At 52.9% G+C, this 17,607-nt stretch overlaps 1 protein-coding gene across 1 annotated transcript in view; it reads left to right on the forward strand.

Annotated features, from left to right (window-relative positions):
• The first annotated feature begins 7,045 nt into the window (after window positions 1–7,045).
• Window positions 7,046–17,607, forward strand: part of CCN4 (cellular communication network factor 4) — a 32,135-nt gene continuing 21,573 nt past the window's right edge. Inside the window, exon 1 of the mRNA XM_057734084.1 lies at window positions 7,046–7,261. Within this exon, the coding sequence (XP_057590067.1) occupies window positions 7,190–7,261 (72 nt within the window). The 5' untranslated portion in view covers window positions 7,046–7,189. The remainder of the gene's footprint in view (window positions 7,262–17,607) is intronic.

Here is a 17,607-nt window from a genome sequence, read left to right on the forward strand (position 1 = left end):
CCATGTCACAAGACCTGCCTGGTGGCAGTGGAGATGGTAAGAAGTTGTCAGGGTGTACACTTTTTCTGAAGGTGGAAAGAGCAGGATTTACCAATAGAGAAGCGAGAAAGGGCAGGAGCAGGAGAATAACATTTATTGAGCCCATATGATGCCCCAGGCATTGTACTCAGTGTTTTCAAATATAGCAGGTTGAATGGTAACTACCAAGAAGATACGTGCATGTCCTAATCTTCGGAACCCATGAATGTGACTGTATTTAGGAAAGCGGTCTTTATAGACGTCATTAAATTAAACATCTCAAGAGGAGATCATCCTGGATTACTTTGGTGGCCCCCGATCTAATAATAAGTATCCTTATAAGAGACACACAGAGGACAGACACACTAATAGGAGAGGAGAGGCCATGTTAAGACAAGCAGGAACTGAATTGACGTGGCCACAAGCCAGGGAACAACGGGGCCCCCAGAACCTGGAAGAGCTGAGGAAGGAATCTCCTCTGGAATCTTGGGAGAAAGTACAGCCCGGCCGTCACCATGGTTTCTGATTTCTGGCCTCCAGAACTGTGAGAGAATACATTTCTGTTGTTTTAAGTACCAAGTTTATGGTCATTTGTTATAACAGCACCAGAAAACTAGCACAGTTGTTCATTTCATCCTCACAACCCCAACGGAACACATCTTACTACCCCATTTTACAGATGAGAAATCAGAGGCTCAGAGAATGTCCACAGCTCCTCCAAGAAGAAACACTGGCAGGAACTGGGATCAGGTCCCGACCAGTTTGTATCACAGCATAGGCTTGTTTACTCTGACCTGTTTTTCAAATCAGGCTCCAAGGAGCCCTCCTTCAGACTCACCAGGAAGTGTTTGTTTAAAAGCAAATTGGCAGCCCTTCCCAGACACACTGACTCACAAACTCTGGGTTGCAGTCCTGGGAATGTGCACATTTTAAAAGCTTCCAGGTGAAGCCCATGCAGAATTACTTTCAAGGATGCCCGGTCGACACTGGGCTGCATCTGAGGCTGGTCAGATGCCCAGGGGCTCAAGAATGAAGACATGCTGGCTCCCCCAAGGTGGTTCAGATGCTGGGGTGACTCCTGGCACAGGCTGGCATGGTACCTGCTTCTCGAATGTTCTTTCCACGAGTGCTTTGGAAAGCCTCAGAGCCAAGGACAAGTGTAACATGATGCTCTTTCCACAGCAGGGCTGCTCACTGCTTCCCAGCCCGGAACCCGGCTTCCTTCCCACCTGCTGCCAACGCAGACCCAGGGCAGCCTGCACAGCCCAGCACGCACAACCATTTATTCAGCATCTACCATGTGTTGAGCACTAACTTCATCTCCATCATGACCCTGGGAGGTAGCTATTACCATCACCCCCTTTTACAGATAGGAAAACTGAGGCTCAGAAAGGTAAAGTGGCTTCCCCACGATCTCCCGGCTTCTAAGTAACAAAGCGAGACTTTGACATGGGTCTGCCTGACCCCAAAGCCCTGGCTCTTCTCTTCCACCTTCCCTGGAAGCCCACACCTGCAATCAAGTCTGGCACTAGAGGTGAGCTTCTGCCCGAGTCAGTCACGGCTCAAGAAATGAGTAGCAGCCGGGGAGCTGGCCAGGGGCTGCCCAGTGACCCTCCCAGAGCTGCCCTAGGTGTTCAGGCTGGGGCAGGAGGGACTGTTACATTGACCCATCAGCATCTAAACAAGACGGAACCCGGGGCCACCCTTCATCAGTGCTTCTGTTCTACCTCAGGCTCCAGGAAGAGAGGCAAAACCCCACCTGCGCCACCGTGCCGGCATCACAGGAAGGTGGAGGGCAGAGCAGAGAAGCCCCAAATCCTCCGCTTTCCAAGGCAGCTGCGTTGGTTCATTGGAAGTGGCCTCTGCTGCCCTGGCCGGCGTGTGGGGTGTGTGGTGTGCATCTGAGTAGCCCTGGAAACTGGCATCATGCCGCTCTTACTGTGTGGGCTCCGTGCACATTTGTGGAACAAATAAATGACAAACAAATAGGCTGTGAGCAGATCCGGGACCTCTGGATGCCTGGTCCCGAGAGTCTCTGGAATGCTCCCTGCATCTGGCTCTGTGCAAGGAGGCCTTACTGTTTGGCGTCGGAATGCTTTCAACAGACCTCTGCTCTTAAACCCCCTCCACCAGCCCCTCTTTGGAATTTATTTACAGCTGCTCTGGGAAGTCTGTTAGAGAAACCGCTGAGAAGCTGTGTTCAGACTGAAGGAGAACTTACCAAGAGCTGGATGCAGGGACCCTGGGCCGGGAAAGGCAGAGGGGGAGGCACAGCCTCCATGGGGATGAGGCCCGAGCCCTCATGCTGCCCCCACCGCAGCCGCTCGCCCTCCTTCCCCGCACACGTCCCAAGTGCCCGCTGTGTGTCATATCGGGATGCAGGGCCCAGAAATGCCCTCATACAGACCCTGCCCTTGAGGGACTCCTGGCCCAGAGTCCAAGGAAGAACATGCATCCTGGACAAGGGGCTTATTGAGCATCTACTATGGGCTAAGCGTGTCTAAGGCCTCCTTCCACAGCACTTACTCTATGCCAGGGGCAATTCAAAGTGATCAGTACCTCTCTCATCCCTGTTTTAGGGACGAGGAAGCCAGCACACAGAGAGGTTATGTGACTTCTCCAAGGTCACACAGCAGGTGCATGGCAGGAGGCAGGAGACCGACCCAGGCCTATACAGGGAGCACTGAACCATCTGCCACACGGGAAGGGCACTTGTGATGGTAACGGCTAATGGTGAGGCCTGAATCCCAGAGAAAGTCCCCAGCAGGCCTGCAAGGTGGGGAGTAGGAGGTCACAGGAGGGCCCCTCACCAGGGGGATGGGATGAAGCAGTACCCGAGGTCGCACACTGGGGAAACCAGGGCCATGGTCAGAAGCCACACACTGGGAAGAGGGAGCTGGAGAGGCCAGAAAAATGCAATGGCCTGGGGAAAAGGAGAAATGACGGGGCAGGAGCATTCTGCCCTTTACCTGCAGTGCAAACTCACTACAGGCCAACTCTGCCGTGAACCTGCTCTCTGCTGCGTACCAGCTGCGTCACCTCCTACAACGTCTTCAGCTCCTAGTGCCTTAATTTCCCCAAATGTAAAGAGGGGATGAAATGAACACCAACCTGCGAAGTTCTCAGAGCAGAGCTTAGCACCTCACGCGTGCTGTACACGTGGTTATTCAGTTGACAACCACTCCACATTTTATAAGGACACACACACACGCATTGCTCAGGGATGGGGATCCTTTGCTGGGGGTGGGGAGAGGTGTGGGACGTAGGAATAAGGGGGAGTGAGCAGGTAAATGCTGGGTTCAGGTGGGCCCTGTGTGGCCTTGGCAGCACGCCGTGAACCCTCTGCTGTGCAGGTAAAAATGAATTACAGACGATGGAGGTAAATTACGCTGTGCGATGGCCCTGAGCTCCATGCCTGGGAGATGCAGTCTGTTACCCAGCCCCATCCACACATTCTTACTGCCAACTAGACACAGCTCAGCCCTATCTTTCCTTTACCCCCGAGCTTCCTCCTTCCACAAATGGACTCTGAAAACCTACTATGCGCTACTCATTCTCCCGGGGATTTTGAGGAGCAGTTTGGCCTGAGAGACACATGGATTTGTTGGTCTCTTCCTCTAGGCCTGCCTCCCTCCTTCCTTCTTATATCTCTTCCTCCCTCCCTCTCTCCCTCCTTCCTCGATCCATCCATCCCGTCACCACGTCATCCATCTGCTTCCTTCATTCGTCTGGCCCTTCACTTGAAGTCTGCCTCTAACATGTGCTGTGCCGGGTCCTGTGTGTGGCTGGGCTGCAGCCCAGAGAGGCAGACAGATGTGGGCCTGACCTCGCCCGTGGACCTCACAGTCCAGGAGGGAGACAGTCAATAGCCGAACAAACAAGCAGTGGCTCCTGGGCTGGGGCAGTGAAGGAAGCCAGAGGGTGATGCACCTGGAGAGCTAGGCCGAGTGGTCAGAGAAGTGGGACACGGATGCAGAAGACTAAAGGTGCGGAGCCCGTCCTGGGGAGACCTGGGAAATGGAATATTCCAAACAGTGGAATCGTCTCCCCACACATTCAGCCATTCGGCCATCTGCCCATCCGTCTGTCCATCTTCTGTATTCATTCATCCCTGCAATTACTCACTTACTGTTTCCACTCATGTGGCAGGTTGGTCTACTTGAAAAAAAAATTGTTTTGGGGCCACACAGGTCTAAATTCTGATGACGGTTTTGCCATGCACAAGCTGAATGGTTGGGGAAATTTATCTCTTCTCTCCATGCCTTGGTGTCCTCATCTGTAGAATGGGCATAAGGACATCTAGTGAGAGAGAGGTTGTAAAGATGACCTGAGGTGAGGATTCAATGAAATGGCAAGTGTCTCCAGGAACATGACAGATGCTGCATAAATGCAGCTACTATTCCCATCACCACCAGCCAGTCACTTAGAGATGGCCCAGCTCAGGAGCGGGAAGTGCCTGGGCCTGGAGCCCCACTCACCAAGGCTGACCCCAGACACACACTCAGGCTGCATCATGTGTTCCAGCAAGATGCCTAACCCCTGACACAGGATAGGCACGAGGCCACCCAATCAGACCAGCCCAGGCTGCAGCCTATCCCAGCTCCTCACAAGTGCTGGGACGCACTGAATGGTCTGCTTCGGGCCTCCTGATGACCACACGGGGTAGGCGCTAATATGATCCTATTTCTTCAAGCAAACAAAACTGGAGGCACAGAGAGATTGCTGGTGGTCCAAGGCCCACCAGTGAGTGGCAGAGCTGCGGTAGCACCCCAGGTGTTTTCTCTCCTAACCCACTGCCCTGCCCGGGTCACCGTGTCACCTCACTCCAGATTTCCTTGGCAATGAAGCATGGTAGCTGCCCCATCTGAGGTTTCACCAGCAGACATGAGGAGGCAGCATTTCGATCATGATTTGGGAATCTGTTTCAAGTGTTCTTTGCAATCAGATTTCCTAAAAACGACCCTGGCATTCTCTGGGTTCAGCTTTGCTCTTATTAAAGAACATTGAGGGACTTTGGTGGGGCAAGCCAGCTTGGAAGGGTTTGGTTGTTGTCAGGGTTCAAAGATTTTTGTTCCAGCCCCCCTCCTGCCACTAATTCAGTGCATGACATCACCTAGCATCTCTGAGTTCCCGTTTCCCCTCCCTATCACCTGGTGGTCATGAGCTATCTCTTAGCACAGGGCCTCTACATACCTGGTGCTCATCAAAGGGTCATTGAACCTGGATTATCACCTAACACTTTGGGTAATTCCTTTAATGAAAATTTTCCGCAGTGTTTGTCTCATGGAATTTGTTTTAAGAGCCTCAAGTTAGTTCATGAGAAGAAAATGAGGACTGATATTTATTGGGCAATTTCTATGTGACAGATACCTCCACTGCCACTTTACATACAGAATTTCTACAAATCTCACATATTAATTAGGATGCATTTAGCTTAAGGAACAAATTACTCTTAATCTACAGCTTAAACAATGTCATCATATTAATTCACACAATGGGAAGTCTGAAGGCCCACGTTTGATTCAGTGATACCTTAATTTCCAAGGACCCAGGCTCTTTCTCTCCTTCTTCTCTACCATCCACAGTTTTGGCTTTTTATCCTCCAGCTTGTGCCTTATATGCTCAAAATGACTGCTGCAGCTCCAGCCATCAACTTTGAACTCAAGGAAAAGAGAATGGGTGGAGATGTTTTTTTCTCCTCCTGAGGAATGCAGTCCTTTCTAGGAGCCCCCAGCAGATTTCTCTTTCTGTCTCACTGGCCAGAATTAGGTGGGAGGCTCACCCCTAAGTCAATGAATGGAGAGATCATGAGTCACCTCTTATGAGGTCATGGCTATGGTCATAAACTCCCTCCACAAACTCAAGCCTGCCACCACCTCCAAGCAGCCACACATCGTTCAGCATCCCCTTGAATATGTTACAGAAAAAGGGAAGAGATGGCGTAATTGTTATGAAAATCACAGCGAGGAGAGTTCCCACCAAGGTCCAGAGATGGAAATTTGCTGGGGTGTGAGAGGAACAGCAAGGAGTCCACCCACCGAGGCTGAGTGTAGTGCAGGGGAGGAGGAGAGAAGAGATCAGGAAGGTGGCTGCCCTGGAGGCCACGCCACTGGGAATTTCATGCTAAGTCAATGGACGGGCTTTGGGAGGCTGGAACCAGGAAAGTCCCATCACCTTAGTTCCATTCACCAGATCGCTCTTGCGGCTCTGAGAAGTGTGGATAGTAACGAAAAGGAGGCTAAGGGACCAGTCGGGAGGCTGTGGCCGAGGTCCATGAGGGGATGGGTTGGGGGGGGCGGCATTGGAAGAAGGCAGACCAGGCTCCAAAGGAAACCCCCTCAGTGGTGTGGCAAGTGTCCAGCAGGGGGTGAAGCCCAGGCACCCCAAACCCACCAGGGATAACAGCACCCAGATACGAGGAGACAGCTCCAGTATCAAAGGGCTTCAGGCTTAAAGCAGGGAAGGGAAGGTCCGCAGATTGGAAGCCAGGACTTTAATTTGTAGAGGAGGTGACGGTAACCAGGGCCTCAGCCCTGAGCACATTTGTGAATTCCTACCATTTCCAGATGAGTGGACCAAAGCCATCCTCCTTTGCTTAAAGCCTGGAGAGAGGAGTGAAAGATGACAAATGCAAACCAGAAGCAGGAGCTGCCGGAGGGAATGGGAGGGAGTTTATTTTCTCCACTGGGAGCGTTCTCAAAGCCCCCACCAGCCCCAGTCCCTGTAACTGTATCTCCACCTCGCTCAGCCTCCACCAGGTATCCTCCCACCATCTCCCCCTCCCCACCTTTGAGAAATGCCCAGGCAGCATGACCCCAGCTCCTTCTGTGAGAATTTACCGCCCCTGTGTGAAATCACAGCCCTGTAACTTTCCCTTTAAGAGCTGTCAGAGCCGGGGAGGCTGGCCAAGCTTGGGCTGGAGGTGGGGACAGAGGGAAGAAAGAAAAAAAAAGAGAGAGAGAGTGGCAAGAAAAGTTTTTTCAGAGGAAAATGCAGGGTTTGTCCTTAACCCTGACGTCAGATCTTGCTTTAATAAAACCCCCCCAAGGGCCGCGGGAAGAGGCATATCGGGCGCTCCTGATGGACCAGGTCCGTCTCGGCCCAGCTCCCCCGAGAGTTGGCCGGATCCTCTGGGCTGCTCTGTAGATGCCTTGGCCACTGACCTCCAGGCATGAGCTGGTTCCTGCCCTGGACGCTGGTGGCAGTGACAGCAGCAGCAGCAGTGAGCAGCACCCCGGCCACGGTGAGTCCTGCCCGGAGGGGCGTGGAGAGGGGTCCCAGCTCCCATCTCCACGGGTCCTGCTGCGTGGGTGGGCAGGATGAGAGGGCTGGAACGTTGCGGGGCAGGGAGGTGTCCACTGAGGAGCAAGGCGAGGCCCAGGCTGAGGAGTAGGGGTGCTGGGGACGGCTGATCCTGGCAGGGGGAGGAGGACGGCCAGCACCTGGGCAAACAAAACAAACAGGACTTCCATGCCCTTTATTCCCACCTGAAACTCAGCAGAAAGGGGCGCTCGGAGGAACAGAGTCAGGGAGCCTGGACTCCAGTTGTAGTTCTGCCCAGACTGGCTGTGGGACCTTGGGCTAGTCACTCACTGTCTCTGAGCAGCATAAAGTGGGGGAGACTGTTGTTGGATTTCTAGTGTCTGAGTTTGGAAAATGAGTCCCCAAGTGTTGGAGATGCTACAAGGCGGGGTTGGGGGGTGGGGAAAGGCCAAGAAAAGTTGGAAGAGAAAATACCGGCTTTCAACAAAAGAGCTCACTTGCGCAAACAGTGCTTGTGGTGATTCTCTAACTGCGCCGCCTTGAACTTGCACAGTCCTCTACAGTTTATGAAGCATGCACGTTTGGGTCCTGCAGAGGAAGCTGTTTCAGGGGGACGCTGAGGGTCATCTCTCTCCCACCTCCATCCCAGGGTGCACGGAGGGGAAAGGAGGAAGGTCTGCACCTCTGAGAAGCCAGGGAGTGAGACACGTGGCAGCACAGAGCCAGGCGGCTGGCTTGGCTCGGGGCGTGGAGCAGGCACAGGGCAGGCAGGAGGTAGGCAGCTGTGAGGAGCTTCTGAATCCAAGATCCCACAGCCTGTGCCTGGGCCTGCTGCCAGTAGTGAGGCCAAGAGACCAAGGGAGGATGGCAAGAGGGAGTTTATTACCCACTCACACGAGCAGCTTTCTTGGGGATCAATGTGCCCCATTCCTGGATGAGGAAACTGAGGCTGGGGAGTAAGCCCGTGGGTTCAAAGACACTAGTTCTGAATCAACCAGATCTGAGGCTGAGGGCTGATGGCCGACCACAGGCCAGATGCTCATAGGAGCTGGGGGTTGGGTGTTCTGCCAAGCGTGGTAGTGTACATATGAGATCAGGGAGGGTGTCTATGTGACTCTCTGTTAAATTCTCCATACCTTGCCTGGCTTCTCCCCATACTTGGTGCTGAACCATCCTACCAAAAAAAAAAAAAAAAAGAAAGAAGGAACTTCCCTGGTGGTCCAGTGGTTAAGATTCTGCGCCCCCAATACAGGGGACATGGGTTCAAACCCTGGTTGGGGAACTTTTAGGGAGTTTCTGATTGACATGTACACACTGCTATATTTAAAATGGATAACCAACAAGGACCTACTGTATGGCACAGCGAACTCTGCTCCATATTCTTTAACAACCTAATCGGGAAAAGAGTTTGCAAAAGAGTAGATCCATGTATACGTATAACTGAATCATTTTGTTGTACACCTGAAACTAACACAACATTGTTAATGAACTATTCTCCAATATAAAATAAAAAGTTAAAAAAAAGGATAGTAATTCCATTTTACAAACGAAAGAAATGTAAACGGGGCAAATAAGGGACGTGCCTAGGGTCTCACAATTAGTAAGTCGGAGGGTTCAAATTTCCATCTCTTCCTGCCAAATCCCACTTTTTCTTCCAGAGCTTTCCTTCAGACTTGAGCACCCAGAAGGTGACAGATCAGCCTTTATTTCAGGGTTGCTATGTCTGGGAGGTCAGGGAGTGGATGGAGAAAAGATGAGTGGGGTAGGGTAGCGAGGTCTGAGTGAGGAGGAGGAGAAGAGAATTATATCGAGGGGCCAAGTACACGAGAACCCCAGGTATCTCCTCAGAGCAACCAGCGCTTGGGAAGAGCAGGTACAGGTCCACAGGCACCGCCCAGGGGACGCTCGGCACTGGAGCTGGGAGTCCAGACGGACCCAAGCAGCAGGATGGAGAGAAGGCTTCCGGGAGGAGACAAGGTACCTCTCCTCTGTGCCCCTGCCTGGGGACCTTCTCTGGGGACCCACACTTCCCCGCCGCAACACTGTTACCTGATTCAAGAGCTCCCTGGAAAGAGACTTGATGCCCTCAGTGAGGGCTGGGAGACAAATGTCAACCTGCACTTTGCTTTAGAGCCAGGTTCCATCCCCAAACTCACACATAAAGGGAGTAAGAGTCTGCTCAGGGTCCCAGCGAGGTTTTAACGGAAAAAATGATGTAGATGTTCATATGGGAGAAAAAGTTTGTGAGAAGTGCCAAAAAATCTTCGAGGAAGTTGAATTGTGAGGGAGGACTTGTCCTATCAGATAGCAAAACATTACCGAAAAGTTCTGTAATTGAAGGAGGAAGAAGCCAACCCAGGAAGAGATAAATCCAGGAGCAGGACGGGGCAGTGAGCTCAGAAACGTAGCCAAGAGTATTCGGTAATGTAACACAGGATAAAGGTGAGCTACAGATAGGCCTTGTTTTTCCATCTCTTTGTTCTTTTCTTCCTTCTACATGCACTGAGTACCTTCTTTGTGCTAAGAGAAAGGGTCTGCATTTGGGAGTTGCTGCTAAGCACTGCGCCAAAAGCTATACATTTATATACATAAGACCTTCTTCAGCTCATCCAAATGACATTTATGATTATTTATTAAGCATCTCCTAAATTCTCATAGCAATACTATTAAGTGGTTGTAATCATCCTCCTTTGCAGATAAAAACTGAAGCTCAGAGAGGTTAAGTAATTCACCCAGGGTCACACAGCTAGAAATCAGTGGAGCTGACACTTGAACCTAGGTCAGCTCTCAGTCATACAGCCTCCAGCCTCCCTGGTCCATGTACCTGTGCGGACATGAGAAGCACTGGGTCCGTGCCCCTGCTGAGCTTACAGGCCAGCGAGGCAGGTGACAGCCACCCACACGTCAGAATGAGAGGCAGCAGGGGTCTTGTCATCCAGGAGAGAGGGGCTGTGGGCAGGCTGTGCCACCGGCTGGTCCCCTAACCACTCAGACCTCCCTGTCCTCTCTTGTTAATTGGGGCTGACAACCTGAGCCCTACCAAGCTCCCTGTTGCCGAGGAGTGAACCCAGGGCTGCTTGAGGGAAGCCTCTCAGAACCATGTGACCAAGTACACAAACGCTGTGCTAATAAGTTCTGGGGCACACATTGGGTCTGTGTACAGCTGAGACCCACAGCCCTTCTCCCATAGCAATGTGTGTGTGTGCACAGGGCTATAAGTGCGTGTGTCTAAGTGATTGTGGCTTGTCTGAAGGTATAAACCCCCATGGTGTGTGTGCGCGTGTGTGAAGATGTGTGGGCTGGGTGTGAAATGCAAACCCACTCGCAGCTCCTCGGACCAACTACAGAATAACGTGGCCCCGGGTAAGGGGCACATCCCTTTTAAAGAGTGCAGGAGCATGAACGAGATGCCTTCTTTACACCTCCTGTCTATAGCTGGGACCTGAGCTAGCATTTCAAACTCCACCCCGGGCCCCACACCCACCAGCTCCCTGCTCAGAGCCTCTTCCGGCAACTTGGACGCTCCGCTCCCAGCTCTGGGCCCCTTCCGCCCACGGCTTGTCCAGGATGCTGGCGAGAGTGCAGCTCAGGAAGGCACTTTCCACCTGGGCACAGCCCTGGCGAGGGCTCATCCCCTGGAACGGGCATGGGAATGGAGCTCCTTGGGAGACCAGATCCTGACCTCAGGCTGGGCAGTACCTCCAGGCTGTCCGCGGACTCACCTCCCCGGATTTCAGGAAAGGCCCCTGCCCCAGGCCAGCAAAGCAGCCAAACACCAGGAGGCTGTCCTTGTGCAAACAGAAACCCTGGAATTCCTCCCAGGGACCTTTGCCATCTCTCTGAGCAGAGGGAAGGGGCTGCTACACACACTGTAGGTTACATGTGGGAGCAGTGAGGCGAGCCTGCAGTGGTCCAGGGTGGAATCCCAGGAGGAGCTGGGAGGGATGCCAACCACACCCCGGGAAGGAAAGCAGGGTAGGAAGGCTCACAAGAGAACCGTCTAACACTGCAGATGTCTGGAGGCGGGGCTTTGGGGCATCCTTCCTTCCTGCCTTCATTCAACACCCGCTGTGGCGCATCCCCCATCCCAGTAACATGGATGAGGAGGAGGGCTAACGCTGGTCCAGCGCTCACTGTGTTCTGGGCACTGTGTCCCCAGCATCTGCCTGTATCAGCTCACTTGAAAACCACACACCTACAAAGTAGGCTCATTATAGTCTAGACCTGCACGGTCCAATCAGTAGCCACTTGCTACATGAGGCCGCTGGGCATCTGAAATGTGGCTGGTCCCAGTTGAGCTGTGACAGTAAAATACAGACTGGATTTCAAAGACATAGTATGAATTCGAGACCATAAAATTCTCATGATAATTTTTTTCTATTGACTCCACATTAAAATGATAATATTTTTAACATATTGGGTTAAACAAAACATATTATTAAAATAAATGTCACCCTTACCTTTTAGTGTGGCTGCTAGAAAATGTAAAATTCCATCTAGAACTCACATAATGTTTTACTAGACAGTGTTGCCCTGGAAAGACAGAAGTGTACCTAGAACGGTTATAATAGGAGGGGAGGGAAAAATACTGAGCTCCTCTCCCTCCGAGCTGTGCATCCTCAGACAAGTAACCCAGCCTCTCTGAGCCAGTTTCTTCATCTATAAAAAGGCATAATATTAGCACCTGCTTCTTGGGCACTAATTCTCTTGGGAGGATTAGAGAATACAGGGAGGTAAAGCACATGAAGCCCCAGCACGCCCAAAGGGAAATGGGAACTGATTGTCACTCCAAACAGCAGGGGTGAGGCATCCCAGCTTGAGTGGAAGCACTGGCTGCAGAAAAGTGCCAGGTCCAAGCAAGCGAGCAGCGTTTTATAAAGACCTCAGGCTCAGTAGCAGATAGGCAAGAGGAGGGGCACGTAATTGGTGGGCTGTGCTGGGCTCAGTGCTGAGTTAGTCTTTGGAAGATCTCGAGCTTTCCATGTCCTGACCAGCCTCCCAGCACATTTAGAGGGAGTCAATGAATATTTTTGGGTTATCATGTCGGAAAAAGAAATATTGTTGTTGATGTTGAGGATGCTGATGGTGGTGATGACGGTGGTGATGAGGATGCTCGAAGCTGAGACTTGTGTCTTACAACCCTGAGTCCGGTTGACATGGACAGTGATTTTCTTAGCCCAGCCACTCACCTGTTCCATGGACACTAACAGCACTGCTCTGTGCCCAGCCCCTTCCTATTTCTAGACACGCGGTGACAGACGGTCCGCTCAGCCCCTACCCTCAAGGGTGACTCACATGTTGGGGACAGATTTTTACACGAGCACAGACAAACGTGTCAAAAAGCTGACAGGGAAGCTCAGAGAGCTGCAGAAGAAAGAAACCAATTAGGGAGGCTTGAGACTGAATTCCTGGAGAGACCTCACCCCCACCCAGGCACCTGTACATTAACTGGCACCTCGATGATTCTTACGCACACTTGGTTTCCAAAACCATTGAATTAGAGAGGCTCTGGTCTCTCCTCCAGCCTTGACGTGCTGATGATCTGCCAGCTCTCCTCCTCCCCTTCCTCCTCCCCTCCTTCCCCTCCTCCCTTCCTCCTCCTCCCCTTCCTCCTTCCATCACAGGGGGAGGGGGAGGGGGAAGAGAGACAGAATCAGAGAAGGAACTGGGCCTCTCAAATGTGAGTAATGGGCATTCCAGGGGATGTGATAAAATCTGCTCATCCTGTCCCCCTAATCTGGAGGCAAGTCCTGGCTTGGGGCATGGCCTGTGGCTCTGCTCTGCCTTGATGAGGGTGTGGGGGGCAGGGGGTTGGGGTGAGACCCCAGGCCCAAAAGCCCAAAAGACAGGAAGGGAGGGGTCCTCTCCTGCCCACCCCCTCCCCACCCCTGGACTCCTGTGTTGAGTCTAGGAGTGGAGAGAAGGGCCTGCCCAGGGCCGGAAGGGGGAGGAAGAAGGAGGTGGTGAAGGCTGGAGGAATGTTCTGAGAGAGATGGGACTCGGACCCTGCCCTTGGGGCAGAGTGATGAACTTGCCCAGAGAGCTGGTCATCACTGTGACTGTAGGCAAGCCACTTGCCCTCACAGTGCTCATTTGCTAATCTTGAGATTGAGGAGATTGGGCTTGACCCCAAACTTGCTTCCAGCTGGACGCACCATCCAGTCCAAGGGGCCGCACTCATTCACCAAGGGGGCCAGCCGCAGGCTCTGGTGCCATGATTCTTGTAAGAGAACTTATGCTACTGCCTCTGCATTAAGAGTATTCTCGGCGTGGCATCCCAAAGGCCCATGCTCTGGGATGTCCCTCTAGACACGCGTCCTCCCCTCAGGGTGTCCCCAGATATTCTCCCTTTGGCCCACATCTTCTCTTTCAACACTTAGAGTGTACCCCGGTCTCAAAAAACTGGAAAGCATGCCACCAGCTAATCTCCAAGGGTCCTCCCATCTCACCATCTCAGTGGTACCCGGTCAGGCCTGGTCCTTAGGATGCCCAGATGCTGCTGCAAAGACCCATGCCAGCTCCCTTGGGCCTACTGAATGGGTTGCACAGGTGTCCAGGACTCCAGAGTTTTGACACGTTCCACACAGTCAATCCTCGAGGTCTTGTCAATTCGAGAAGCATCCTTGTAGATACCATTGAAGAGTTTAGTCCCATCTGCCTTCTCGTCGCTGTGAATAATGCCTCCATCTGCCCATCAGAAACCCGGGGCCATTATCCACACTTATTTCCACACCCAGTGCCTCCAGCTCCCCACTCGCCCCAGGTGCCAGTGGGAGCTGGGCCCTCTTTCAGCTGAGCCCCTGTCCTGCGCCTCTCAGGATTTCCTCTGTCCTAGAGGGTCAAGCCCACACACAGAGCTTGGAGGGAAGAGAATGAACTCTGCAGCTGGAATGAGGTAGAGTAAACCACAGTTTGAATTTAGACAGGGGATCATCCTGAGCACGTGTCTTAACCTTTCTGAGCCTCAGTTTCCTCATCTGTGACCCGAGGGCATCTACCTCTGAATGTAGATGTGCCAAAGAATGGGTCGGGTCGAGCACAGAGCCTGGAGCAGATGGTCCTCCTTGGGTATCGCTTTACTCCCTCCTCTGAGTCTAACCCAGGCCTGTTTCCAGCCTCATCCTTTGGGACTGTCCTTCTTTAACTTCTTTCCAACTTTAAGAGCCATTCTCCCAAACACTCAAGTGTTCTGCCTCTGTGCACACGCCCATGTTGTTCCTTCTGCCCGAAATTCCTTTCCCCACCTTCTCTGTTGATGAAATGCTGTCAGGGTAACTGATACCCCCTGAGAGGCTTCCCTCAGCATCCCCCAACCAGAACAGCTGGCATCCTACCTGGGGCACCCATGGGTCCTCATCCTCGCCCAGGTGGAAGCAAACACATCCCTTAGCGGGAGCTCAAACCAGGCCCTACCCAACACGTGCGCCACCTTCCTCACATCCCTTCCTCCTGCAAGACAAACCCCTGGGCCTTGGCACGTGCTGTGCCCTCCCCCCGGCTGTGCTGGTGCTTTCTCCCCTCTGGACCGGACACGGTCTCTACTCAGTTTGCTGGCATGTAATCACATGTTATAGGTGTCCGACGTATGCTTGCTGGTTGAATGAGTGAATAAGCAAAGCTGGGAGCTAACCTGGGTGGCTGGGTAGGATGTGTGTAGTGGGGATGGGGAGGAGGGGTGGCACCGACCTTTCTAAGTGGAGGCTTCGTGCCGGGAGGGGAAAGGAGGGAATGTGACAAGAGGGCCCGGACCCGATCACTAAGAGGGCTGAATGACAAGCTGTAGCCACGGGCTTGGTTCCTGAGCACAAAACAAGGAATCAGAAGACCCCATTCTAGTACAGGCTTTGGTTTTATCTCTGAGCCTCGATTTCTTCATCTGAAAGTGGAGACAAGAAACCCACTCCGCCCATGCTCTCGGGAGGATGGAGTGGTGGCCTGGGGAAGGTGGCAGCACACCGCCCGGGGGCTGAGAGCCAGCTTCCTCACTTCCTGGCCGGGTTTCAGCTTTTCATCCGTACAAGGGACCTACACACCTAACTCACAGAGCCCTAGTGACAGAGGCAGAGAATCAGATTGGATGCTGAGCGCGTGTCCAGAAGGAGCTTGGGGCCCTGATGAGAGCGTGACTATCGGGGTGCTTTGGGGTTGGGGGTGTTGTCTTCTAGGCTTTTCTGAGAGTTCCTGGACAGCAGAAGCTGGTGGGTGGGTGGGTGCTGCGTGGACGGGGGCTCTAGCCATCTCTCTGTCCTTCCTACCGCTGCCTTTGGAGTTCAAATCTGCCCCCCCCCACTCCACCCCCCCCACCAGCTGTTTCTGGCTCCACCCCCCACTCCACCCCCACACCAGCTGTTTCTGGCTCCACCCCCCACTCCACCCCCCCACACACACACCAGCTGTTTCTGGCCCCACCCCCCACTCCACCCCCCCAACCAGCTGTTTCTGGCCCCGCCCCCCAAGTGGCCAAGTCCTGACACTTGCAAACTTCAGCTCTTAAAGGATCAAAAGCACCAACGCTTGCTGGGCCCTCACTGTGTGCTCAGGACCACACGCATCTCACTGAGCCTCACTGAGTCCTGAACGGCAGGAGCCTGTATCACCCCCACTTTATGGGGCCGGAGACTGAGGCACACATTTTAATGACCTCCCTGCAATCCATGCTTCAAGAACCTCCCCCCACCCAAGCTCTCCACGCAGGACTGGCAGAACCCCTCCCCAGGGTGTCCTGTGTGCCAGCCCCGGGCCCACGTTCTGCCCTCCCCGCCTGAGTCAGGGCCCCATCCAGGAGGAGGGAAGGGGGGTGGTGTCGGGCTCCGGGCAGTGGAGGGAGGGGACACCTTATCTGAGGCCCAGCTCCGTGAGCTGACGGTCAGAGCCGGTTGGCGCCAGAGGGATTGCCTCGCCCCAGCCTGCCCTGTCGGGGGAGTCAGTGGCTCGTCCAAGGCCATGGTCTCAGCATCAGGGCTGAAGCCCAGGGTCTCCTGCCTCCAGGTCCGGCTGCAGGAGCTGAAGGTGGTTCCCTCTGTCCCACTGGATGGCTGCTCGCCCTTCCCTTGTATGCAGAACAGGCCTGAGCTCTACGGAAGGCAATTCCTTCCACCCATGTCTGTACTGGCCATTGCTCCAAGGCTGGTCCCCTCCCTGGTCAGACGTGGCCTCCGCCACGGCCAGGCCTGGAATGTGCAAGACTCTGTGCTCCTTTCAGTGAGTTGAGTGAGCTAGAAATTAGGCAAGAACGGGGTCTCTTAGAGGTGGTTGGAGGAGTACGAGACCCAGGGTCAGAGCTGAGTGTATCATTTTCTTGCTGTGTCTCTAGCCTCCGTGAGCCTCAGTTTCCCCATCTGTCAAATGGGGACCATCAGTACTGCCCTCGCAGGACTGTTCTGGTCATCACCTGGCACAGAGGGCTGGCTGACTCATAAAAGACCCCCTTTTTCCCCCAGGGGGTGCACACATCCTAGGCACCCTCAGGTCCCCTGACCATGACCCCTGCCTGCCTTCTCTGTGTCCTTGAACCCTAAGCCCCAGTAAGGCTGACCACTGGTCATTCCTGCACCATGCCACGTTATAGCTCCCACATGCCCCTGTTCATGCCATTCCTCAGCTTGGATGCTGTCTCTGCCCTTCTGGTCAGTTCTCACTCATCCTTTAAAGATGCAGAGCAAATGCCTCCTCCTCCAGGAAGCCCTCCCTGCTTCCACAGCCTTGCCCCTTCCTTTCTCACTGTGTTCTCACAGCCCCTCCTAGACTCTGCTGAGACAACCTGCAGTGTGGCCCTTGGGTGTGATGCCTTAAGAGACTGATAGTGGGTTCAAATCCCAACTCTGCCACTTGCAAATCGCCTTGGGCAAATGATCTGACCTTTGTGTGGCTCAGTTTACTCATCTGTAACTGGGGGAGATGATTATAAAAGCAGTCTGCCTCTCAGGGTTATCACAAGGATCAGATGACTTAGAGTGGAAACTCATAAAAGAGGCATAAAAGGCAAAATGCAGACCATGTAGACCTCATTTTGATCTTGATTCAAAGAAACCATCTGATTTTTTCTAAAGCTTTGAGATAATTAGTGAAGTTTGAATACAGACTAAGTATTTGCTATAGAGAAAATTACAAAATTGTAACCAATTTGATTGGTGTGAAAATTGATATTTTTAAAATTCTCCATACTTTAGAGACACTGAAGAATTACAGGTAAAATGTCATGCTGTCTGAGATTTGCTTTGAAACCCTCAAGAATGAAAACATATGTGTGTAGGTGGGAGTAATAGAGGAAACAAGATAGAGGAGTGGTAATTATTGAAGCGGGAATAGGTATGTGAGACTCATTCT

The sequence above is a fragment of the Hippopotamus amphibius genome, chromosome 5, assembly GCF_030028045.1.
Source record: "Hippopotamus amphibius kiboko isolate mHipAmp2 chromosome 5, mHipAmp2.hap2, whole genome shotgun sequence".
In the NCBI taxonomy this organism is placed as follows: Eukaryota; Metazoa; Chordata; class Mammalia; order Artiodactyla; family Hippopotamidae; genus Hippopotamus; species Hippopotamus amphibius.